Below are 26,030 nucleotides of genomic sequence, written 5' to 3' on the forward strand. Positions count from 1 at the left end.
GAAAATTGAACAGGCTGAAAGGGTTGGAAATTATGGCGATTTATTGTCCAAGAGTTTCTGGTTGGCAATGTCAGTGGAGAGAAGAAACATATGTGAGTGAAAAATCTTGGTCTTTCTGGGCCCCAAGAGCTCCTACCCCGGCTGGGTCTCTCTAGACCCGAGGGACAGTTTAACCAAAAATAAACGTAGTAATAATAACACACTAGTAACAGCACTCTCGCCCAATTGTCATGACAAAGAGTAAGGACTGTTACTATTCATGCAAAATTAGTCAAGGAAAGTATTCGATACTCTGTCCTTAAGACAGTTTACGCCCCACTACATTACTCATGGTCGCGTTTGTCTCCTAAGATACAACCACCACTTACAATTGTAACTTTTTTCATTTTACATTTCAAACTTCAAATCCAGTCGGCAATTAGACCAGTATTAACTAGTACATGCAGTTACATAAAAATTTGAATGCAAACCCTTTGTGTCTAGAAACAATTCTGCACTAAAAATAGTTTTCAGTTCAACATTGGTCGTGTGTGTTTATTTTCTTGTCTCACCACAACAACTTCCAAAACCACAGCAAAGCTAGCTACAGTCATTTTGTCACAAAATTGTTCGTTTGTTAAAAATAGTTTATGGTTTAATGGTTTGTTCTGTTAAGGGAAAGCTTGGTTGCAATAATTAAACTTTTGGTTTATATATAATTTCTTTAAATCCAAATGTAAGAACCATTAATTCATCCGCTAATAGCTTGCAAAAATATGATTAAAATGGAAAAACAAAAAACAAATACACTTCAAATTAATAGTACATTTATATATATGCAAGATTAGACTAATATTTTAAACATGTTTACAAGGTGTTCACCAAGGCACAAACCGGTCCATAAGCAAACAGACTGTGGCCTCTGAAAGCGTAGAGGAATCCAAGTCCCTCTGAGTCTGAGCCATTCTGCTGCGCTCTTTTCTTGCTTCTTTCAACACTTGTTCTTCTTCAACCTCATCATCACCCTCTCCTTGTTTGCCCTTTGATGAAAACACCATTCGCTCCTACCTTGTCTTTCAGCTTTGCCAACTCGCTCATCCAAACCTCCACCACTGCAGACATAATTGAACTACTTGAAAACTTGAAATTATTGCTTGGTCTTGACTCTTGAGTTTGATCAAGGATGATGAGGAGAGCTGGCTATTATGCTTGTTGGGTTATATAGAAGAGAGAGAGAGAGAGAGAGAGAAAGAGGGCCTTGCCCTTCATGTGGTTTGGATTGGATGAAAAATCAGTGTGTCACAGCCGTTGGATATAGGCTCGCACACAGGATTTAGTTTTAGGAATATTCGTTGGAGAGAGAGAGAGAGAGAGAGAGCAGAAGTGGGGTATGAGTTTTGTGGAGTGAATGAAAAGCTTCTCCGTGGGCACACGGAACTCTCTTCTTTAGATTGTGGGCGACTTGGCATATTACTATTCATCAATAATATTCCATTGCATCTTAGTTTTTCTTTTGTCTGATTCCAACATTGCATTTCTCCGAAAGGCTGTTTGGGGAATTGTATTGGTAAAATTGGGGATCCACAATTTGGTGATTTTTGAGGTGAGAATCGAAGGAAGTTGGACCTTCTCAGCTCCAAAATGTTAATATACTATTTTAAAGAATTGCCCTTAATTGAAATCTTAAGCAAACTTCAATTTCCAAAATTAACTATTTAAGTCCTTTTTTGATATAAAACTTAAGTCCTTTGAGTTTTTCTGATCTTGTAATAGTCTTTTGTGGTGTGGGTCGAACTCTCTTCTTAGTCGTTGGCATGTGTGATATTCTTATTTTAGAATTTGTCCCAAGTGATTTTCCTAAGAAGGTTTGAATAAAACTACTGTATTCATGTATGTCTTTCTATGCCGTTTTAACTTACGAATGAAATCTTCTTTTTTTTTTAATAAAAAAAATTAAGTTCTTTGGGTACATAAAAGATCTCCAACTTGATAAAAGAGGATATTTTCATTACAATCCAGTCAAATTTTCCTTTGGCTCCCCAACATGTTCGTGAAAGCTTCTTTAAATAATTTCGCAGTCACCTGGACCAGTGTTGACGTCATAAACACATGGTTTTGGGGCCCCTGTATGTGGGGCAAATATTTGGCATATGTGATTGTAAATCAATTGCATTGCTAGCCATCTTGCTCATTCCATAATAGCTTTAAGTGACCTTAGTCGTAGCTTCGAGTTACGAAGAAACTTAGATTATAATTTACGAGCAATAAAATAAAATAAAAAAGTCATCTTGCTCATCTCTTACTCCATAGGTCCACCAGCGAAGATAAGACTAAATATCTTCTGCACCAATAAAAAGTCAAAAACGTAGAGCAAAGAAAGAACTCAACAACTCCAAGTGTGTGAAATTAAGAGGGATATTTTGAAGCTTAATTGGATATTTTGGAAGATATATAGAAACTTGGTAGGGTCTAAAGACTATATATATAAATAATAAAGTAAAGCAAATAGTGTTGGAAGTTTGAATGAAATTCAAGATATCTTTTATCTCATATTAGTAGAATAGAGAAAGAGATTGGTTCTTATAATTCTAGAATGTCCCACACTTGGTAGATGGACAATAGACCTAGTGGAAGTAATTTGAGCTTCACATTGGGTATGGACTTTAAATATTATGATTAATTATATTTTTTGTCACTGGAGTTTGCCTCGAAATCAAATTTGATCACCGTAATTTTAATTTTTCCAATTTCACCACCGTACTTGGAATTTTATTTGACTTTTGTTTATGGAATGTAATAATGTAATCAATTATACCCATTTGTTATTTAAAATTTTTTAGATTGGGGCATTCGATTCGAGGGTTCACTCCTCAAGAATTAGAACGGATCCCTGTGTTTTCTGAAAATGCCAAAAACACATGTAAAGACGTTCTCGATTTTCCTACAATTTAACACCTTGTGATGTTTTTAAAAAATAATAATAATAATATCCTGTGTTATCTAAAGCCAACGCACCAAACAGATATATGCGTGTTCTTGTTCTCAAAAAACAGAAAACACATTTGAAAAATTATATGAAACGGGCCCTAATATATCCTTTTTGAACTAGTCTCTTATAATTGTATTGCATGAGCGTGCCATTATTAGTGCTATTATTAATGGCCCAATAGAAAGATGAATTTATTATAAGATGCGCTTCAAACAAATTGATTTCCAATCAAATTACCGTGCTTTAAGTGGAGAACTGACTCAAATTGGTTCTTTTTTATGCCTCAATATAATTAAGAACTTTATTATTTTTCTAGTACAAAAACTAAAATTAAAGGAAAGCAAAATAAAGCAACAAAAGCGTGCTAAAACAAAGGGGTATGGCTGGAATCAAGACTATTACGACTTCAACTGGCCTCAGATCGCTTGGAAGTTCGTCAGAATGCCTGGAAAGTTCAAAGTTGGAGAACTTGATGATAGTTTGTCAGGACTCGAAAGTTAGGCAACAAGATAACTACAACTTGGGCAAGAAATGAGAACAATCACAACTTGAATGTCACGCAAGTTGGAAGTAGTACCACCATTTGGCATAGAAACAAAAATAATATGTGGGAAATTTCCTAGGAGTCGTCAATTCGAGATTTTAAAAAACTACGGGAATCTTTGAATACGTATTTGAAATATTGTAGATGTTGTGTTTAAAGAAAATTGGTATATCCAGTCAAAGTCGTTGCTTATTGGGTTACTTTCGTTCTGTTTCCTACCACCCACGAGACTAGAACTTGTAGAAGGTGCCAAATCAATGGCTTTAAGTCAATGTTTGTGCTTTTAAAATAGCTAGTTGGGAGCAAAAGGCAGAGCAAAAGGTATAGAAAGCTTGATCAATAGCCTTGTTTTCTCAAAGTTGTCATACTAAATAATAAAAGATACAATCCCACGTTCCTCACCCCTTCTTCCCTTCCCAACAACTAAAATCATCCTCCTTCCCTGCAATATTTTTGAATGATTTTAGTTGTTGGGCACTAAATTCGTTTTGGGAAGGTAGCAATTATGTCATTTGACTTACTAATTTTTATTGCCCAAGCCTGACCCACATATTCCAGCCCATGTGAGGGACCCTGGTTCTCTTACCATTAGCTTTAAGCCCTAATAATTTGGGCCGGCCCATTGATAACTCCTAAATGAACTTCATCATCTACCATAGAGATGAGAAGTAGACACAAGAAAATTTGACATTTGCACCATATTTTATGCTTATTTAGTTATATTAAATATGTACATGCTGATTGAAAATCTAAAATTCTTTACCAATGCCAAACCTAGCCCCCTTTCTATTAAAAAAACCCTCTTAGGGCCGTTTTCATTTTCAGGAGGAGGAAGCCATTGTTCTTTCTCTCCTCTTCCCTCTTCTCTTCCTCCCTCTATTCTTCCCTCATTTTCAAAGACAAAAGGTTTTCGTCTTCTTTTTGTTATCTTGGCGTCGGATTTCCATCTGCGCTTCCATGTCAGATTTTTACCACCATCTTTTTTGTTGTTTCTTTATATTCGGAATAAGTCAGAGAGACTCCTTTACGAGACCTTTTCATCTCTCTTTTGTAAGACCTTTTCATCTCTCCTTTGTGAGACCTTTTCATTTCTCATTTGTAAGAGTTTTATTTGTATTGTTATGACTTTATTTTTTCAAGCTTTTTCTCTTCTTGATTATTTTGTTATTTTGTATTGGTTCTTTGTGGCTAGTGACTTTTTTGACTGAATTATGAATGCAATCCTAGAATTTCTCACCAACAAAAAAATCTAATATTCTTTTAATGGTGGGTCGATAATTTTTGAGATTTAAAGAAACGTTGAAGTAATTATGAGGACCTACTAGATGAGGTATTTGTTTTTTGAACCAAAACTTGTTGTACTGTCCAAAGCTTGAGAATTAATTCTCTTAAGTCATCTGTGTGTTTCATGTTGAAAACTTGAAGTTCATGAACCTTCTATTTCTCCTAATGGAAAGCGATGTCGTGAGAAATTAATTACATTGGTTTAATTTCTTCCAACTGCACCTATAATACTGCTGATCAAGAATTATGTCAATCAGATCGATTCAAAGCGTCTAGATTAATCTAGAAAGATGAAAAAACTTGAAGGCTTAAGGCACTGATATGGTGCCAGAGGCCAGTGAAAAGAAGGTTTTTCTAGATGGTAGGTAATATTTTGAATGATATCTTTCTACTATTTTCAGCAGCTCATGACCAAGAATGAAGAATTACGTATGAAAATAAGGTTTTTCTCGTCGACGTTTTTTTCTTTTTTCAAATGTTGGTGGGCTATAAATAAGAACCACTTCTGTCAAATAGACTCATCGCACTCTCGCTTCCCTCTCAATTTCTATCTTCTAATTACTGATCATCATCTTCTTAGTAAGTTTAGAGATGGCTGAAGTTGCTGCTGCTCAAAGCACAGAGGCATTGAAAGCAACGAGCATCAAATCACTTGCTGAATCACCTGCTCTCAACTCTGTTCCTTCTGCATATGGCTTCACCATAAACCCCAACGATGAAGCAGATCCCAACGACCCTGAATTCGCAATTCCCATCATCGACATGTCTCTTCTCACCTCAGGATCTCCAGAACACAGGTAAAAAATCATCCATGACCTCGTCAAAATTTGTCAAGAGTGGGGCTTCTTCATAGTAAGTGGACATGCAAATATACATGCAGTTATATTATCAACGTATTAAAAAATTAACAACTAATTATAATCATGTGCATTGCAGGCCATTAACCATGGAGTCCCTGAGAGCCTCATGAAGGCGATGATCGAAGCATGCCATGGATTTTTCGGTCTACCGGACGAGGAGAAGAATGAGTTCAAATCGGGGAACGATGTGCTGGAGATGTTCAAGTATGGAACTAGCTATAATCTGACATTGGATAAATTCCTTCTCTGGAGGGACTTCTTCAAGGTCAGAGTGCATCCCGAATTCTACTCCCTCTACAAGCCGGCTTGCTTCAGTGAGGTCTCAATGGAGTTCAGCAAGAGAGCCCGAGAAGTTGCATTGGAGATAACAAGAGCAATCTCAGAAAGCTTGGGGTTGGGGCCAAACTACATACACAACGCCATGAACATGGATCGTGGCATACAAATGCTTGCCGCCAACTACTACCCTCCTTGCTCTCAGCCAGAACATGCAATTGGTATACCCCCATCACACTGATCATGGCCTTGTCACCCTCCTCATCCAGAATGAGATGAACGGCCTCCAAGCTGAGCACAACGGCAAGTGGCTCACCGTTGATGGCCCTCCCAACGGTTTCTTTGTTAACCTTGCTGACCAGATGCAGGTTTTTGTAATTTTTAATTTTTCTCAACTCAACATGTTATACAATAATTTATCTAAACCTGTTTGGTTTCTTGCAGATTCTTACTAATGGTAAATACAAGAGCGTAATGCATCGAGCCACCTTGAACAACAAAGCTACAAGGATATCGATCGCCATACCGCATGGACCATCTGTAGATACAATTGTTGCACCAGCTCCAGGGTTGTTGGAAAAGGAAGGCCAAGCTCCTAAATACCTTTCCATGAACTACAAGGAATATATACAGCTTCAACAAAGTGGCCAGTTCTATATGAAGTCTTCCTTGGATCACATACGAGCCTAAGCTTTTTACAGTGGGCTAGCTTTGTCACGTTTCAACCATATTGAAAGAGCTGCAGCAGCTTCCCCTTTTTTTCTTTTAAATTATGCCATCTCTGGTTTTTTTCTTCTTTTTTCTTTTTTTTATTTATTTATTTATAAATTTAAGGATCTACTAGCCCAAAACTAGAGTTTATGTAATGAAATAAAAACATATATTAAAAAAACTACTGGCCTTAAGTCATAATTTCAGTGTTGAAAACTGTACAATACTTTTATTGAATACTTAAAGAGAAAACGAAGATAAAGAAACAGAGATGGTGAAGCAACATCCTTCAAGCGCTAAACCAATCAACAAGCATGGAAATTGAAGCCTCAGAATAGATAGTCAAAATCGAGTTGGCACCCACGACTCGGCCGAAAAACGGAGCTAAGACAGTTGAGTTGATCCCTCCTTTTGCTTGCACCTCCTGGCTAGACCCAGCATCAGTTGAGCCCGAGGCATTAGAGGCATTAGAGGCATTAGAGGCAAGGGTTTGATCCTTTCGGGTCCGCTTGTTCATCTCACTACTCCATATACTTGCCACTGCAGACATGACTGAATATCTTAAACCTTGAAATGCTTGTGAAATTAGAAAGGGGGAGATTTTGAAGCTTTCGGGGTTGGATAATTTTGAAGCTTTTTGTGTCGGATAATTTTAGGGAACTTGGTAGGTTCTATATATAAGGTTGTATATATATATATATATATATATATATATATATATATCTCTCTCTCTGTGGGCTTGTTTTTATAGAAACAAACACCTACGTTGGTCGGTTTCATTCAACTTTCTTGTCTGGCCACAGGAAGTCCCAAAAACCACGGTAAGCTAGCTAGTGGTAATAGAATAGAACGATATGGAAATGAAAACATTGGGCATTTACTTATCCTATGGATCTCATAAGGCTTCCTATATTTCTTTTTCTGATGGCCCAAAATCGTAACTTTAGTTAGGTTAAGTAAGAGAAATTCTTTGGTCCGGCAAGTAGACTATATCACCAGTCTGGCCATACACACAAACAAGGGTAGTCCCAAATCAGTACTTGGAGAAAAACTTGTATATTATGAGAATAACACTATTTTGCTATTCCCAATCAATCACGCTTTAATATGCGTGATATAGATTCCACACGATGGAGCATAATTGGATGGAGATGTTTTGCTATCCTCGTGACATGCAAATCTTTCTCCAGTATTTGGTCGCCCTTCAGAGAATGATAATAATAAATACGATTCCCGAGAGTCAAACTGAGTTCCAAAATCTGGATCAGATTTTATCAAAAGAGGACTGGATTTAGTTTAGTGCATCTTTTTATTAAGAATACCACTGCTCTGTTTGGTTAGTTTCAACTGTCATTCTTACCATCCTCCCCCAACACAGAAGAAATCTAGAAGAAGAAGAAAAAATGTTAAAAGGGAACTCTCCAAGTTTCCAACTATGAAAGAGGATAGCACTGTCCAAAAACTAAGCATTTCAGGTTGTGTTGTAGTTTTGGAATTCCTGCAGAGATGAAGATCCTGCTCTTTCTGAAACGCAACCTGTGGAAAAATAAACTGATTGCCTATCAAATTGATAGGAGAAGAACTGGACAACCTGGCTGAGCCTATATCAATGCAAACGAGTAATTCTGGGAAAAAATGCATTTAAATATACAACAGAACAAAAGATTGATGCTGCACTCACATTGGTAAGCAAATTTGCGATACGGAGCTCGTGTTGGTTTTCTAGAGACTGCTTTTGGAGATACTGAGAATGGAGCAGAGATAAGCAAATGTGATACACCATGCAAGCGAGCTGCCACAAATCCAAAATCCTTTAAATTGCAACTGTTGAAAAACCTTTTTCAAACCTCCAACAGTTTTCTACTTTGGATGGTAGTGTGAGGTTGTCCCATCTTCATAAAAGGACTAAAGCAGTGCAGGCAGCTAAGCAAGCCCTTGTTTTGTTCGGAAATTGAGTTCAGCTTTAAGCTGCAAGACTGGTTCGCATGAAACATTCCTTAATTTCTTCAAGGCACCACATGTCTTCAGCCTAATTAACTGCTGACCGTTATAGGGTGGGCACATGCCTAATGCAGTCATTGGACATTCGTGGCCAGTTTCTTTCCAAAGATAACCATGGCACATTTAATGATCAGGGCCCATGAGATTTGAAACGAACAGAAAGCCGGGGTTGCTAAAGTTTGCCAAGGATGCAAAAGGTTCCATGCTCGATTGTCTGATTATGCACGGCAAAAATGAACCACCCCAACATTCCTGACACTGTTTTTTGCTCTCTGTAAACAGACTTGGAAACACATCATCTTCACAAGTTCAAATCCATGGTGTCCAACCTTCATACATGTTGCAAAGATTGTCTACACTAGTGGCCTGCTTAAGTAGATAGTCAACTTGGTCTGAGATGCTAATTTCTCTGAGAATTAAAAAAAGAGCCAATGTCAATACCGATTATCACCAACAACCTACACAGAACTCCACAAGAAGTAGTTACCTGTTCTCAGCAATATCTCGACCATCTAGTTTCATCTCAACTCGCCTCAAGACCGACATTGCGTAAGGGTTTTTACCTATAAAAAGAACCAAAAGTATATTACTTTTTTTCTCGAGCTATTAAACACCCAGCAATCACCAGACAAAAAGTAGTTTAGTATTCAGGCACAGTGAATGCAGAGTTGGAGGGTGTGGGTAGGTTGGGGTGGGTCAGATTGACTTACCACATGAAAACATATTAACGTCTAAGGGAAGACCAATTTAAGACATATCACCATATTATACATAATTAATATAATAACGCAGAAATGCTGTTGAACCACATGAAAACATTTAGTCTGTTCTTTCACAAAATAAGGTTGCATACTGATTTCTCCACCTAAATCTTTGGATCCGTTTCATAATTTTATCTTCATACCAAACATATTAACACAGAAATTTATTTTAACCACAACCAAAACTTAGTCAGTCCTCTTCCCGTTCTCACTCTTGCGAGTTTTCCATCAATTCATAGTCCAGCTCTCACACCATTTTTTTGTGATTCTGCCAGTTTTCAAGTCACCCGGATCCCCCTCCCCTTCTGTCACACTACCCATTCCCCTCCCTTTGCCCACCTCTTGTCTCTTAACTCTTAAGTGCGAACTTTATACAGTAGTTAAATTGAGCACGAACTTGAAGGGAAGAACAATGGAAGTAATAGTGTGGAAGAGAGGGTATAAATTTGTTGTCCATGTTGTAATCTTCAATATGAGAAAAAAGAGAATATTACCCTTCTCTTTTATTGTTGTAAAGCAATAAAAATGAAGTGGAATTTATATAAAAGCAAAATTACTGTTACAGCCCTTGTTATCCTAATTTTCCATTTCTACCCCTGAATGGCTGATGGTTAGTGGAACTTTGGAATTCTACCTGTTACCTAGTATTCCCCTCACTCTTTAGGGGAAGCAGAAACCAGGGTCAGAAGGCCCTTGAAGGGAGCCTGGTTTCCTTCATTAATGGTTTCTTCTTTATTACCAAACCAAACAAGAGAACTAACCATTTTGTCGTTTTCCTTCCACTCTAAGTCATTGAGACACATTTTCATCTTGTAATAAGCTTATTAGTTTTAACACTTATCGCCATGCTATAATTATGGAAATAATAATTCCAATATATCAATCTAGTTACTTTTTTTTCATAAATAAAATTTATAAGGAAATAAAAGAAATAACAATATTATGAACAGCGGGCATTTTCAATGAGAAATGGGATGAGTTGAACTTTCAAATGAAAATCCTGCTCAGACGTTAAACTGTGTAGACTTGATCTCGGAAAGTTAAAAAAGGGATGGAAAGGAAACAGTAGATATACATATTAAAGAGCAGAGAAAAAAGAATAAAAGTAGATGATTTTATAGATAGGCACGATACTTACCCCTGCCTACTCGGCTAGAAGCCTGCATAGCATCACGATTTTCATCCTTAATTTTGACCTTGTTTAGTGAAGATATTTCCTCTTTACTCCCAAACTTCTCCTGTGTGTTCTCATTTGAAGGACGCGAAATTTCAGGACCAACAGTTGCAGATTCATCATTTGGTGATGCCACAGCCTGGGGATATTCATTTGGGTCACTAAGTGTTGACTTGAAAGAAACAATATGAATGTTATCAACCTCTGTGTACTTTGATTCAAACTGCGCAGAATCTGTGATTTCTTGGTTATCACTTTGAGAGTAAGGAGCGGTATTTTGATAATCTGTAGCCTCTCTGCTGCTAGGCCCAAGCAAAAGCTGTTGTCCTATATCTTCTGGATCATTGAAGCTACCTGGAAAACTCTCTTCAGCTAAGGTAATGCCAGATTCTGTACTACTACTGCAGATACTATCTGGCGGAGATAACCATCCTTTAGCTTCCAAAGTAAGTCCAGTAATGCCAAGAAAATCTTTGGTGCTTTCACCATTTGACGTGGAGAGGCTCTCTTTCTCCTCCTTTTCGTCAAATCCAGTAGCATCAGCAGCAAGATCCGGCCTCGATACATCAATTACTGGTGATTCTACTTCCTGACTTTCTCCCAGTCCTTCAAGAGCCTATCCAAGATCAGAGAGAGAGAGTTCATATTTATTTAACATGTAGTTATCAAAAAGTATGATTTATGTCAAGACTGTGACTATACTTTATGAAGATTCCCAGCATGGAGACTTGCAGTTCGTGCAAGCCTAGTCAACATGGAATAGAGCCCCTTCACAGATGATGTAAGGGAGGGCACCAAAGGCTCTATGGCCTGACGAGCCTCCCTAATTCTTAAAGAATAAGACTGGTATATTGCTTGTCCATGAATGGGAGATATTTCCATATTGTTCTCCCTTTCCCTAGCCATAGCATCAGTCATGGCAGCTACATCCTTGGACAACACTGTTTCCAGTGGAAGAAGAATTGCATTTGCCTGCCCAAGATGTCAACAAACAGCATATGTGGTTATATTAACATACTTGAAAACAACCAGATATATTAATATTTTCATACAAAACTCATGGAATAAGTAACTACACTCAAATATAAAATAATAATTGTGAGAGAAGGAAAACCTTTGAGAGCTCTTGTACAAGAGAACAGTGTACTGCAGCAGCCTCCTTTCCAAGACTGTGAACATCATGTAGATCTTCAGTTATTGCAAGAACCTATTCAAAGTAGCAGTATTAGTAACACAATGAAGCCATCCCCCACAAAAGAACAATTAAAAAATGACAAAGGAAATAGAGTGCCAGCTCATAAGATCCTTGAGAAATTCTAATTCCCGAAGAAAAAGAAAGGAAAGAAAAATTCAGTTTACAGGCTGATAACAGGAACATGTAATGGTGTTTCTATACTCGATCATAAAGTTTATGGGCAATCTATCCATCACCTTTTAAAATCATAAACCGTTTCTACTGAATGTATGACTAACAAATAGAACAAAGCTAAAATTTAAAACATTGCCAATTTATTGGAATGACTTCAGAATTAGACCTCAAATTCAAAGGACTCAAAGGGAATAAAAAGAATAAAATTAAAATCATAAAAAATGAAATTAACTTTTACATAATTGAGTTTTTAAGAAAATAGTAAGGGCTCAAACACTGTGAAGATATCATGGTAAAATTGAGCATGGATCAATATAAAGGACCCTATAAAAATGCATGCATCTATTGAAAAACACTAAATCTCAAGGTACAAAAATATTTACAACATTTATTCAAAAACATGATGGCTAATATGGCAATGCCATGCAACGATGAACATATCAGCTGTGCATATAATATTGGTACACAAGTTTACGGCTATTTGACGAGTATTTCAATACAGTATATGAACGTACAAAGTACATTAAAATATGCTCGAATGGAAAAATCAATTAGCATCAATGTTGTAGCCCATACCTCTTCAAGCATGGAACCACATTCAGAAGTCAAAGCAGAATGACGATTTGACACACGGGCATATGCACTCAGTGCGACACTGGCTTCGCATGCACAGTCACTCATTGCAAGCACGGTGCTTTGTAAATCACCTGTAAATGACAAAAACCAGCAGGTCTCGCATGATTTGTAGATATACGTATTGCACAGATGGGATTGTGTGGTATTTACTTATTTCTTTTCTAATAAATATTAACTAGTATAAAGTGAAAGATGTATCTATTAGTATATGTGGAAAAGTAGGCATCACCTGAAGCTGACTTTGCTCTAAGAGAGGCAACACTAAGTTCGTTGGTTGCAGAAGACAATCCACTGGAAGCAGTTTCCATGGTCCTTTCTGCAACCTTCCATTCTTGTTCAGTGCCTAATACCAGAAACAACAAACTGCACATTTAGGACTCATATGGATGAGAAATAAGTACCAGAAACAAGTTGATCACCAAAAAAATTACAAACTCACGAGCAAAAGAATGGTAAGTAATATCCAATCTTTTTAGTGCATTCAAGTAAGCTTGCTGCCATGTTCGACCATCTGCACTAGTCCTGAATGGATAGATCTCTCCAGGAGAATGGAAAATACCGTCTCTTGATGCTTCAAACTCCAATATAGACACGCAAATTTTTATAACATCTGATGCCTTTTCTCTAGCTTGCCTTAGTAGTTTCCTTCGCCTCATTAGATGGTCATGAAATTCGGGAGGAATTCCAGAAGTCTTGCTTGAATTATTTCCCGTTGCACTGGAGTTTGGGCCACCACAGGCCCATCCCATTGCTCTCTCAAGCTGCCCTTCAGCTGCAAGAGAAGTTCGTTCACAAGCTTGCAGTGACTCCATAGACCTAGCTATCTTTGACACAGCAGATTGTAAACTTTCCAACACGTTAGGTCTGCTCAGTTTTAAGACGATAGGGTATAAACTATCATCACCAGAAAGAAATTTCTGAAACATGACCCTGCTACTGTGAGAAGGGTTCAAAGTAGCATCATGCATCCATTCCAACTGAACAATCTCTAGGCCAGTCTTCCAAAGAGCCTCTCTGAGCTCATTCACTTGCTTATTCATTAGAGATGCAGCTACCCTTGCTGCTCTGGCAGTTTCATGTGCATTGCAGAATTCCTCAAGCATAAGCTGAACCCTTTTCAGAGCCCCAACATCTCTTTTAACTTGATCAAGAGAAACTTCCTTTGTAGCCTCTGTCAGTTGCTTCAAACGCTCATTTTCTTTATCTACGCAAGCCAATAAACTAGGGCCAACTCGTTCTTTTAGGTATCGACCAAGATGTTCTTGAAGTTGCATTTCAAGCTTTCTCTTAACAACATTGTAGAGCTGGTCAAACCCTAAAGTTTGATCCACAGATGAAGCTACGTCATTTAGGCAGGAATCAAGAAAAGAATCAATAACCCCTAATTTCCAAACAAAGAAAGAATGATGATTCAATGAGCTGCCAAACTTCCAAACGTATTCAGATATTGGGTACCCTGAACTCATCAAATCTGCTAAATTAGAAATCTCATTTGAGTGAGAAGTGAATCCAAATGAAGAAAACACTTTATCAATTGATTCCAAATCAGTAAAGGGCTTAACAAGCATCGACAATAGCACTTTGCTTTTTGAGACACGCAGTTCTCTTTCCTCTTTGACGCCAACTAGAGAGTGAAAATGGTGGGCAGAAGTAGCCAGGGCATTCTTTATATCTGATTCTCTCTTTATGAGAGAGGAAGTGCGCAAATCCCTTTGGTTCCAAGTTTGATGGAGTTGATCCAGCTGTGCCCTACAAGCTTCTTCTTGGGATGCAAGCTCCTCTGCCTCTTCCCATGAAAGATGATCTCTGCCTTTCATGGCAGCTTCTTCAAGAGCCAACTGCTGCTCAGTAATGAGACCAACCTTAAAAAAGTAATTCTGTTCCAGTTCAACTAAAGATGCCCTCTCCATCTCTACCTCTATAAATTGCTCAAGTACTGTATCAATAGTACCACGAATTTGTGAGATTAGTCCAAATGCATCCATGACTTCAGAATTCAGTGAAACTGCAGATCTTATAACATCTGGAAGAACAGCTTCAGTCATTTGCCCAATCAAGCTCTTGCAGGAAAGTAAAATGGTTTTAAAAATGGAGGCCCAATTTCTATCAGAGTAATATCCTGGATGGTCTTTATCTGTGTCACCACCACTAGGTCCATCTCTACCAATCAGTTGCTGAAGTTCATTAACAAACCCTGCTAGAAGTACACACTTCTCTACTTGCTCTTCAAACCCACAGAAAATAGTTTCAAATTCATATTGTAACTGGTTGTTTGCATTTCTCCGTTTATTTGAGTCATTGAATATATCGAGCACCTTGTGCTTGATTTCATTGTACAAATAACTGGCTGCTGAGTTCAGAACAAACAAAACCTTTTCCTTTTTCTCATTTAGCTCCCCACGCAATTTAGCATCCTTTGTCCCATTCCCATCATATTTAGATTGCCCAAATTGAATGGAAAGAATAGCATCTTCTTTCTTTGCAAGACCAGCAGATTGCATGTATTTCATAAAAGCAGACAAAAGCCGATCCTTAGCCTTTGATTCAGTCTCCGAGCCAATAGAGTTCACTAGTTCAGCACACTCCTCTTCAAGCTTCTCTATCTCTAGAGCATACTTTTTCACTTTAAGACACATATCATCATGACTGTGTTTGATAGAATCAGTATTATCCCCATGTACTTTGGAAATAAGTTCAGCACCCTGTCTTCTAGCAAGAGAAAGGATATCAGAGGAAAGAGCACTTGCAGATAGCTGCAGAGCCTGTGCCCAGCCATGAACTGCACTCGTTGTAATGTAATTCAATGGTAAAATTCTTTGCAAAGCCAAAGAATACACTTGAAGTGCATTTATCGCAGAAGAGAGTCCATCGTCGAATTCAGATACTAGTTGAGAGACTTCCCTATCTATATCATAGCATTGTGCTTGTGTAGGCTCAGGAACAATGGTCAGTGGAACCCCAGCCACCAGGACGGCAGATGTAAGAGACAAGATTTCCTGCATACTACTCAGCTTTACAAAGGCATTTATTTCTTGAAGTAAATTGCTTCGTAAAGCATCGAGGATGCTTCCATGTTGTTCCATCCAGGTTGCTGCCTCCTGAGATTTCTCAGCAACCAAGGCCTTCGCCTGAGCAAATTCTCGAGCCTGAATTTCAAACGAAGCACGAATTTTCTCTGAATTGCTAGTTGCTTCAGCAACCATTGACTTCGCAGATGTCTCGTGCAGAATTAGGTTAGATCTCTCTTGATCAGCTCGATAAAAGAGTGCAGATGTAAGTTCATATTGGTTTAGAACATCAGCAAACCTCTGGTACAACATTTCCCAAAAGTCAAAAACAAATTTCAGCCGCACAAAAGTACATCATAATAATAATAATAATAATAATAATAATAATAATAATAATAGGGAGTTACCCACCTCAAGAGCAGATTCAACAGCTGGTAGAGTAGCCAATAAAAGATCATGGTGCTCCTGGTCACAATAAAGGACATCAAAGTGCCATTCACATGATCAAACAAGTTCCACTATGGGCATGTAAATATATTGAAACATATATTCATGCACACACATAACCAAGGATAGATGTAGATACAATAGGCATAATGTGCCAATGCAAAGACCAGAACTTCAGGACATTTGCAGATATATAATAAAATCACAAGAGTCACATACAATGTGCTAGGTTGAAACTGAATTCTATGTATGTTCGAGATTGTTTTCAGCCATCAGGATAAATGAAATAATAGAAGGCAGTGACTAAGAACAACCCACATTTTCACCATAAAGGCATATACAAGCTTCGGCTTCAGAATGAGTACCTGTAAGGGAACACGAATTTCCTGCACACGAGATGCAAATAAACTCAGACTGACAGCCAACTCCATGCCCTTCCTTTCTTCACCAGCAATTGCAGCATCATCATGAAAATCTCCCCGTGTCCATTCCACAAGAGGATCCCAAACAAACACTTCAAGTAACATCAAGAGTATGTCTTTGTTCTTCCTCAAAACACCAATAACTGCTTCACAGTTTGACCTGAAGGTACCTTCTATCCCAGTCATCCCTAAAGCTGCTTCAATGATCTGTGTAAGGCGGAAGGGAACAATTTCTGGAATTTTTAATCTTTGCCCTTTATCAAAACAAACATTGTAATCAATATGTACTATATCACCACTACAGAAATCCATTAGAATATTATCCAAGTGTCTATCCCCAAGGCCAAGAATATGGCCCACCATGCTCATGGCAGCAACACTTCCAGAAAACCTACAAAGTGAAGAACACATTAAACACTAAATGGTTTACAACATAGTGTATACTTTTTTTTATGAAACAATAGTATCTGATTGCTCAAAAACAAACTAATAGCCAAATACTACAATATATCAGAATGCAAAAAGACTATACTCTACCAAAAAAAGGGGGGATAAAAGGAAACTGATCCTAGAATGGATTAATATTTCAATGTACCTTACCTCACCTATCAAATTAAATTGCTGATTCTGCTCCACAAATTATAGTGCCAAACCCAGTATATTATTCACACGTCAACAATATTTACATAACACAAATATATGCATTCCCGTCTCCTTGTAACTCCATGAGCAGTTATACCTGCTTAAGGTATATGCAATTTGAGAGAAGTGGAATTTATTGTTTTATATTTTTAATTTCAACCACCTATTCACCTTACCTGGGAGTTATTTGGAAAGCCTAAAGTGGACACCACGTGAGGAATCGCCTTTGATTAATAGTAAGCTTAGTTAATTATATAAATCATTGCAATACAGATTGTTAGCACTGTAAAGAGTGTTTTCAGGAGTGTCAGTTACCTCTTCTGTTTTGAACTGAACGCTTTGAATCCTTCACTAGCACACCAAAGTTCTTGATAAAGAAGTTGTCTAGGAGTCTCCTTCATAAGTTCCAGAAGAACTTTACGCTTCACCTCATGAGGCCAGTCTCTTCGTGAAATTACTCTCCTTATACCTTTCTCTTTGAGCGCTGGTATGATTTTACCATAGAACATATCACTGGGTCGGGGAACAGCTAGAGGAACAGAACTTTTTGAACTGCTGCCGCCCACTGCTGACAGCTGAGCTAATTGGATGCGGTTTTGCCAGGACTTAAAGACACTGTATATACTAATTACATTGTCCACCCACTGGATGAGGCCAGCCCGGCCACTAATTGGAGTCACAGAATAATAGCGAACACCAAGAAAGTGACTATGAGTTGCAAGAGATGTATGCAGAAAACCATTTATAGCTTGCAAGAGCTGCATGATTCTGGCATCTAGGCGGAGATCTTCCCTGCCCTTCAAGAGATATGTGTACTTTTGACCATCTGAACCAAGAATAACTAGTTTCTTAGGTTTAGTCTTGGTTGATATGATAGCCACCTCCTCAGAGAATGAAGCAATGGTGACAATTCCCTGAAGATTAGCACTGAGACCTCTGTCAGCTTCAGAGACTGTGTCTTGCTTCTCAAGACCAGGCATTGGAACATCAGACGATGATAGTAAAGCCAGTTGTGGTGCAACTTCCCTTAAAGGAATTGATAACTTCCTCTGATAAGATCCTAAGGATGCAGCAATATTATCAAATGGACGCCATGCATCACCAAGTGCTGCAGCGGATGCTGGAGGGGTCTTGAAGGCCATGATGGCTGATTTCAACCGATCTTTATACTCCTCATGGAACCATACTTCATGAGGTGTTTCAGGTTTCCGAGATGTAGAAGCTAGACGACGTTCCAAGGCCACAACAATAGGAGCCATCATAGCTGAATATTTAGCAGCATTTATCTTGTTTTTCTCACTCTGGCTAAGAGTAACATTTTCTGCAATTCGTGCAGCTTCCTCTTTCAGCACGTTTATGCGCCTCATGACATCTGAAACAAAAATTAATAAAATAAATGGGTCAGGTTGAAAACAGTACACCAATTTTTATGTCTGGTGCACACATATATTCAGGTCTCAGTGTGCAGTAGCTCATTTGTGATTAAAGCATGCACTGGCATATAGTTTCATATCCAAGTTATATAAGACTGAAAAGAGAACACTTACATCCCACAGAATTTTTGGCGTCTAAAAAACAAATGCATATTCAAATAAACGGCATCAGAAACAACAAAAGCCTCGTTTAAGCAAGGTCAAACATACCTGTGTGAATATCTTGAAGTGTGCTGAGCCATAGCTCCTCCCAAAGAACAGTAACGTTTCCCAGCTCATTTATCACAAGCTGAACATCCTGAATCAATCTTGGATATAGTTCACTCTGCATGTAACATGTTATGCTTAATTCAGTGGCGTACAAACAAGTTATAATACAAAATCTCAAATTAATAAAGATTAGGATAGTTAGCACCATTTGCAAGATATAACCTTTATTAATACATAAAAGTTAGTAATTAGTAGTTTTGTTATTATTACAAAATGAAAACTTGTCATGTTACTGTGCTTTTCATTGTTATTAATGATAACCTCGCACTCCAGAATTTGAAGTCTAGTTGTATTGCAGTAAATGAACAACACCCTGAAAAACAAGAGTTAAAATAAAAATATTGAAAGAAATTTCCTTACCAAACAACCAAGTATGTGCTGAAGCTCCTCTGAGGGCTTCTCTTCATAAGCATCCACATCAACTAGTGTTGGGTAGACAATGGACCAAGGAGATTGCTTGGCCAGCATCATCAGTAAGCCCTCCAACTGCTTCCGAACCACTTGCTCAGGATGAGAACTTAACCGAGCAAACAATTGAGGAGTTACTTCCTAGAAGTGGATATTGTAATCAGAATGAAATCAAGTCATCCGTACTAATAAAGTAACAAATAAAAATTAGCACGTAGGAATCAAACCAAGGAAGAGCCCCTTACCTGCCAGGGTGACAAAGGAACAGTTGAAAGAGCAGGTTCAAGTATATCTTTCAACTCCGCTCCGTATTTGAGAAGAATATGTAGGACATACAATGTAGCCCTCAGAGTATAGCTGCCAGCTTTTTGCTTCAGAGGCTCAAAATCAGAGTCAACCAAGCCACCATTGCAAATTTTAGCGGATGAATACGAAAGATACTTTATAAAGCCATGAGCTGCATGCCCAAAGAGTGACACTCTTCTCCTCCTCAAAGACCACCAGACAACAACTAAATCATCAACTACAGAAATTATATCGGTTTCATTTATGCCAAAATTTGCACGAAGAAAGCAGATCTTCAACTGAGAAGCTAGAGTAGCAGAAAAGCAATCGTCACTACAATCTTCTGCACCAGGTCCCCCAGAAACAGCTTCAATGATACTCACTACTTGTTGCACCAAAGCCATCACAGGGTTGTTATTTCTCAGTTCAGCAGAATCAAGAGAGTAGTTCGAATCTCCCTGTTCAACTCTAAAACCCTTGTCATCCTTATTCTGAATGAGCTGAAAAATCAAAGATTCCACTTTTATGATCTCATCTTCAGTTAGCTTGAATCTCTCAGGCAGAACTTCACGAACAAGGGTGGGAGAAAATGAGCATGAGTGAAGGGTGTTTTCATTTGGGGTTAAGAGAGAATCCTGGGCCATACTAAAACACCAAGAGGCATAAGAAATCCAGGATTTTCCCATAGTGGGACAGAGACGAGTAGACAATTTTGTAGCTGTACCCACAATTTCCTCAATGATAGGACCCAAAGGTGGTTTAGAGCTTAAGATCTCATCGCCAAATGAGGGCCTACCCGTTCCAGGAGAAGAGTAATCAGCCATCTCAAAGTCTGACCGCATATTAAGAACAATGTCATCTAACCTCAAATCTGAATAGTTCTGTTTAAGCCAATTTGAGAGTTTCAAGCATGCCTTGGCCTTCAGAATACTATTGTCAGCGTCAGAAACTATAGACAGTGAAGAAACCATGCAAGGACGCACAAAAGACCAAAGGTTCGTCAAAGCATCTTCAAACTTGTTTTCAGCATGCATTAGCAGGATGCCCTCATACTGCAAATTTGAGGTGAGAAAGTCATGGTGCCTTTCCCTGGAACAACTCAATATGTGATCTTGGAGATAGTTGTTCAGACGGTTTGCCAACAGTAGGTTTTGTTGTTTGCGGGCCAAGCTCAACAAATTCATAGAAAGCTTTAGAGTCGCAGGAGAAATTGGGGAAATGGTTTGATAAACTCGCAGAACTTTTAACCAAGGGTTACAATCTAGATAGACTCTACCCATTTGTGGATGCATAAGTTGGACGTATGAACTTAATATTGACTGAAGTTGCCTGGGTTTATCTTGGTTGTCTTTAATCTTGTAAAATTCTTCAAATGCAATGATGCAGTGCAACTGGGTAGCATATGCTGCTGCTTCTTCTAATCCATCAAGCGGCAGAATAGACAATGTTTCCTCCAGCATTGACCTGGCCTTCTGTAATTCATGTGGCATCTTATCTTCCTTTCCCTCATTCTGAAGAAGCATTGCCTGTAAAAGCATCTGCTCACTTCTTTGCAAGGCCAATTTCGGATCAAGGGTGAGCTCACTGCTACTTTTAGGTGTCAAACCAAGGCATGCCCATGCTGCCTGAAATTCACCCTCATCATACCGTGCCAAGGCATGGATTGCATTAATTTCATTGCCTGTCGTTGTGAGAGCACCGCAATAACTCTTCCCAGCATGCTTAGCACGAAGTGTTTGCAATTCTGATAACCAGGATTCTAAAGATTTCCAATCACAAACAGAAGTATAACACTCAATGATGCGAGCAATGACAAACTGTACACCATCAGAACCCAAGGAACTCAACAACTCCTCAGCCTGTAGCAAGTGAATAAAGTGCGCAGCAGCCTTTTCATATTTACCTTCTGCCTGATATACAAGCCCAGTGATCCATGTAAAGGGTCCCAACACCCTACTGTTACTGAGGGACTGGTTTTCCTCCACAAGAAAGGGAGCGAGTGTCATTGAAACCCATTTTTCCAGGCCATGTAAAGCCTCTGATTCATGAGTCTTACACAGAGCCAATGCCATGTGCCGTACAACCCTCAAGATGTCTGCAGAAAATCTGCCTCTGATATTATGAAGGTTCTCAGTTACTTGTGACCTAGACTTTTCATTCAAAGCTGAAGCCACAAGATTCCTCAGCTCCTGTAAACGCAGAGCACAATACTGAATTGTAGCATCATGGCATTGGAGAGCTAATCCAGCATTCATCATTGGCTCACAAATACGAGAAAACCACTCCTCACAGACTTTCTTGTTAGCTCGAAAGAATAAGGAACTAGAGCGAGTAGCAGACGGTAAAACAGCAGATCCCTCATATGCATTATATACATTTTTCTTCAGCGCCTCAACAAAATCGAATAGTAACCTCATTGGTAACAAATGAGCACCAGATGACCCTATCATACTTAAATTCCCATCATTTTGCTCACTGTCAAGCATTAGCAGGTGTGCAACGTCCAAAAGCATTCGCTCTAATGCTGCAAAGGTCTGGGTTGGCCCACCAAGGTTAGTCCGAAGGCGTGTGGCAATACAATATCTAGCAGCTTCATGAACAGCCCACCAGGCACCAGCCAGATTATTAACTGAGCAATGCTTTTCAAGAAAGTCTTCCTCCATTTTTATGTCCAACCACACACCAATGGCACCAAAATTTCCTGTTTCCTCAAGTTGAATTGGAAGGTCTTTTGAACTCCGACAACTATGAATAAGCCGTTGGATCCAAGAGGAAAGAGGCACCTTCCACCTTTGGGATATGTAACTCAATATGGTAACAAGTTGTTGGGAGTGAAGTTGCTGAGGGAGCTGCTTCAAGGCAAATCCTTGCTTCCATTGCAAGTTAGAACTATTGCCTAACCGAAGAGCAACAGCCCTAGAAGAAGTAGATGTCCCATAATCATGAAGCCCACATGCATACAATGTAGTAGGCACAACAATAGCAAGCAACCGAACGAATGCATTTTTTATATCACTATCTGGATCACCAAGTTTTCCTAGGACCACTTCAGCCAAACAATAAAAGTAGCGAGGATGTATAATCCTTGCCTGCAGTAACAACTCCAATACTAATGCAACATGTGACCTCACATTTGGTTCCCTGTCAGATGCAGCATCCAAAATTGAGAAAAGCATATTCCCAATAATCTTAATATTACCATACACTTCATAGAAATCAGTTTCTGTGTTTGATTTCTCGTTAATAGCAATAACATTCTCACCAAAACTTTGAACCCAATCTAGCGCAACTGTTTTAACTGCAAGCGGAGAAGAAACATGGAGAGCTTTCACAAAGAACATACTGTACTTCCTCAGATTCTCAACAACCACAACTGATAGTTCATTTGTCAAATAATTGCCATTAAGTAATTTATCAGCAGTCACAACTGGTGATGATTTCCCACTACTCTGATATGTTATAGAGCACTTGCTTAAGAATTTAACTGTTGTTAACCTGTCTAATGTCTTGATAACATTGACTTGCAAATCCACATATGCCATAACAGGTAAGTCAAAAGGATTAAATTTCTCTATGATAAAATCCAACAATTTTTCTGACCTCATAAGATATAGGGTTGCAATGTCTAGTTGACAAGTCAAACTGTTCTCCCCACCCCAGAAAACAGATGTCAACATAACTTTCAAATCAAATTTAATCAATGCAAACAATTCAAGTTTTGAATACAATTTAGAGCATCCAACAACCTCATCTCCAAGACCCGTGGCTTTCTCTAACATGCCCTTCAACAACTCCAGCTCCTCTGTTAAAGATGTCAACACTTGTTCAACAACTTCATTATTCCCGTGTTGAAGCAAGAAAATATAAGTGGCAGCCGAACTGCCAGTTACTAGGTGATTAGGATGCAAACGCAGCTGAGATATTGGAGCATCAAATTGCAATATTTTCTGCACAGATGATTGGAGAAGGCCAAACTTTTGCAAGGACAATAATTGGAGATTAGTTTTTAAAACTCCATGAACTTGAAAGGAGGTAATTCTTCCACTTCCCATTGGTTGGGAAGTATTGTCCACTTCCAAACTTTGAAATAAAATATCAAATGCAAGGGGATAAAAAGTGGAAAACCTTTCACAAAATATTTCTGCCAACAGAGTCAAACACTTCCATAAATCCCCAATCCATTCCAACCACCCAAATTTCCTTCCAACCATAGATAAACATCCCAATAAACGAGGAACAATTCTGTTAAGGGGTTCAGTGATTTGTTCAAGTAAATTCATTTCCAGCAACCCAGAAGCAGTGGACTGCAAAATTGTTGAAAAACAAGAAAGCAATGCAAGCAACCTTCGAAATTGTTGTGGGGTTCCATGACTTACATCCTGAAGCAAAACATCCATGTCACCTAGAAACTTCGACAGCAGTCCAACAGAAAACTGCAAATTACCCACCCAATGATTCTGAAATTGCAAAAAACTATCCATTATTATTCGTCTATCCGATTCAGCAAGGTCTGGTACCAAAGCCCACCCGAGAAGAAGATCAACAATGTCAAGAAAATGAGGCTGGAAGCATCTAGAAAACTTTAACGAAATCAATGTTAAAACACCGAGAAGCAGATGTAACAGACTCAAGGAGGTTCTCTCATCCTCGAGAAGTACTTGACATGCTTTGAGAATTGACAAAGCATATCTCTCAACCCCACCAACATCCCCAACATTAAGAAACTCCCGTAGGCTATCCAATGCCAATTCCATGGTCCCTTCTCCAGCGCCGCCATTGCTAAGCAACGGCAACGCCCAACCAATGAACCGGTCAACCAAGCTTCCCAGCATAACATGGTTTTGTCTTCCATTTGACGTTATAGGGATCGAAGAAACCATGGCACAAAGAGCCCCGTACGCTACAGCTGCCCCTTGCCTCACCGCATACGATCTACAGTGCAATTTCCAGAGATATTACATAAACATATGTACTTTCAACGAGAATAGATAATTTCCGACATTTTCACAACGCAAAACCCTTCTACCCAATATAATTTTTCACAATTTGATTAAAAAATATTGCCATTTTAAGTGGTGGTCCATAAATTTTAATTAACCATAGTAAGTTAGAACATCCACTGTGATCTATGCATCACAAACCTTAATAACACAAGCTTCATAGTTCCACATTCCAATCCTTTAATTATCCTACGCTTTCTCAGCAAACAAACACAACCAGCAGAACTTGTATAAAACTAAAACAACTTCAGAATGCAAAATTCTCGAAAGTTGTACTTCAGTAGAAAATTGAACGAAAAAGAAAGTAAGAAAAGCGAAATATCAACTAAAATTCCAGAGCCTTTACTTGTCTAATCTAATCCCTTAATCTGTAACCAAACAGAACTAGCAGGATTTGTCTAAACAATGCGAAGTGCAACGCAAATTCCAATTTAATGGATAATTAAACAAAAAATTAGTAAGAAAGAAAAAGTTTAATTTTAAAGAAAGAAAAAGTGAAAGTGAAATTGAGGAGGCTTTACTTATCGGAGAGAAGCTGCGAAAAGCCCTGGGCGAGAAAAGTGGCGGAGTGAGTGACGAGGAGCGAGTTGGGCGGGTAAAGAACGGCGCGGTGAAGAGAGTTGATGGCGGCGAGTCGAGCCGAGTCGTCGTCGTCCGAGTTAGAGGATGGGGCCGAGGCGGAAGCCGAATCGTCCTTGGGAAGCGCGACGGAGAGAAGCGCCGCGAGTTGCTGCTGTTGGTGATGAAGACCCTGCATCATTCTCTTGCTGCTGCTTCTGTAGTTTTAGCATCTCTCATTCTCACTCGACTGAGTCGACTTTCTAAACTCTGGCTCGAGCTTTCTATTGGCTTTGTTTGTTGTTGCTGCTCTGCTCTGGTTTGTCTCTCTCTTTCGGCTTCAACGTAATTGTCTTCTGTTTTCCGAAGTCTTTCTTTTGTTTTTGGGTTTTTTTTGTTGGTTTTCCGGCGATGAAAATTGAAGGAGCGAATGCCCATTTTCTTTACTTTTTTAATCCACATACAGTAAAATCCTACTTTAACCACCGAGAAAGAAAATATCTTATAAAATAAATATTGTAATCTACAATAAATGAGATGACAATTGTTTTAGGAAATTAACGAAAAAGACATAAGATATTTTAATTTTAGGCAAGAAGTCAGTTTTTTATTCTAGTTTGCCACTTTTATCACTTCAGTTTCTGTCATTTCAATTTGGTCAATTTTGTTCATATAGTTTCAATTTAATCCATTCAAGGAAAAATTATAATTTCTATCAAAATAGGATAACTTCAGTTAGTTGTTAAGAGGCATTTTGGTCCAAAATTACAATTTCTCTATTGTTTAAATTAATTTTAAAAATAAAAATCAGATAAACACAAAAATTAAATAACAAAAATTAAAAAAAATAACCAAAAACAAAACCCATATCACCCAAACCCCCACCCGCACCCCATCTCATCATCCCCAACCCCGTAACCCAGCCTCCTAACACCTACCAACAGCTCAACCCATCTCTGACCCAACCTCTTCT

At 38.6% G+C, this 26,030-nt stretch overlaps 1 protein-coding gene and 1 pseudogene across 3 annotated transcripts; one reads left to right on the forward strand and one right to left on the reverse strand.

Moving 5' to 3' along the window:
* Window positions 1-5,295: 5,295 nt before the first annotated feature.
* LOC117612114 lies at window positions 5,296-6,825 on the forward strand (annotated as a pseudogene).
* LOC117612113 (serine/threonine-protein kinase SMG1-like) lies at window positions 6,814-25,470 on the reverse strand. 3 transcript variants are annotated; one of them, XR_004583302.1, is made up of 16 exons: window positions 25,021-25,470; window positions 19,460-24,431; window positions 19,167-19,355; window positions 18,747-18,861; window positions 17,419-18,475; window positions 16,405-16,852; window positions 16,004-16,057; window positions 13,024-15,892; window positions 12,814-12,927; window positions 12,525-12,655; window positions 11,694-11,786; window positions 11,282-11,551; window positions 10,544-11,195; window positions 9,132-9,207; window positions 8,325-9,053; window positions 6,814-8,179 (listed from the first exon to the last, which is right to left on the reverse strand). XR_004583302.1 is itself a non-coding variant. In XM_034340856.1 (15 exons), the coding sequence occupies exons 1-15, from the start codon at window positions 25,257-25,259 to the stop codon at window positions 8,954-8,956; spliced, it is 11,379 nt and encodes a 3,792-aa protein (XP_034196747.1). In that variant the 5' UTR covers window positions 25,260-25,470; the 3' UTR covers window positions 8,323-8,953. The 3 variants fall into 3 exon arrangements, 1 of the variants encoding a protein (XP_034196747.1); XR_004583303.1 differs by having other exon boundaries at window positions 6,814-8,194; XM_034340856.1 differs by lacking the exon at window positions 6,814-8,179 and having other exon boundaries at window positions 8,323-9,053.
* Window positions 25,471-26,030: the final 560 nt, after the last annotated feature.

The sequence above is a fragment of the Prunus dulcis genome, chromosome 8, assembly GCF_902201215.1.
Source record: "Prunus dulcis chromosome 8, ALMONDv2, whole genome shotgun sequence".
Lineage (NCBI taxonomy): Eukaryota > Viridiplantae > Streptophyta > Magnoliopsida > Rosales > Rosaceae > Prunus > Prunus dulcis.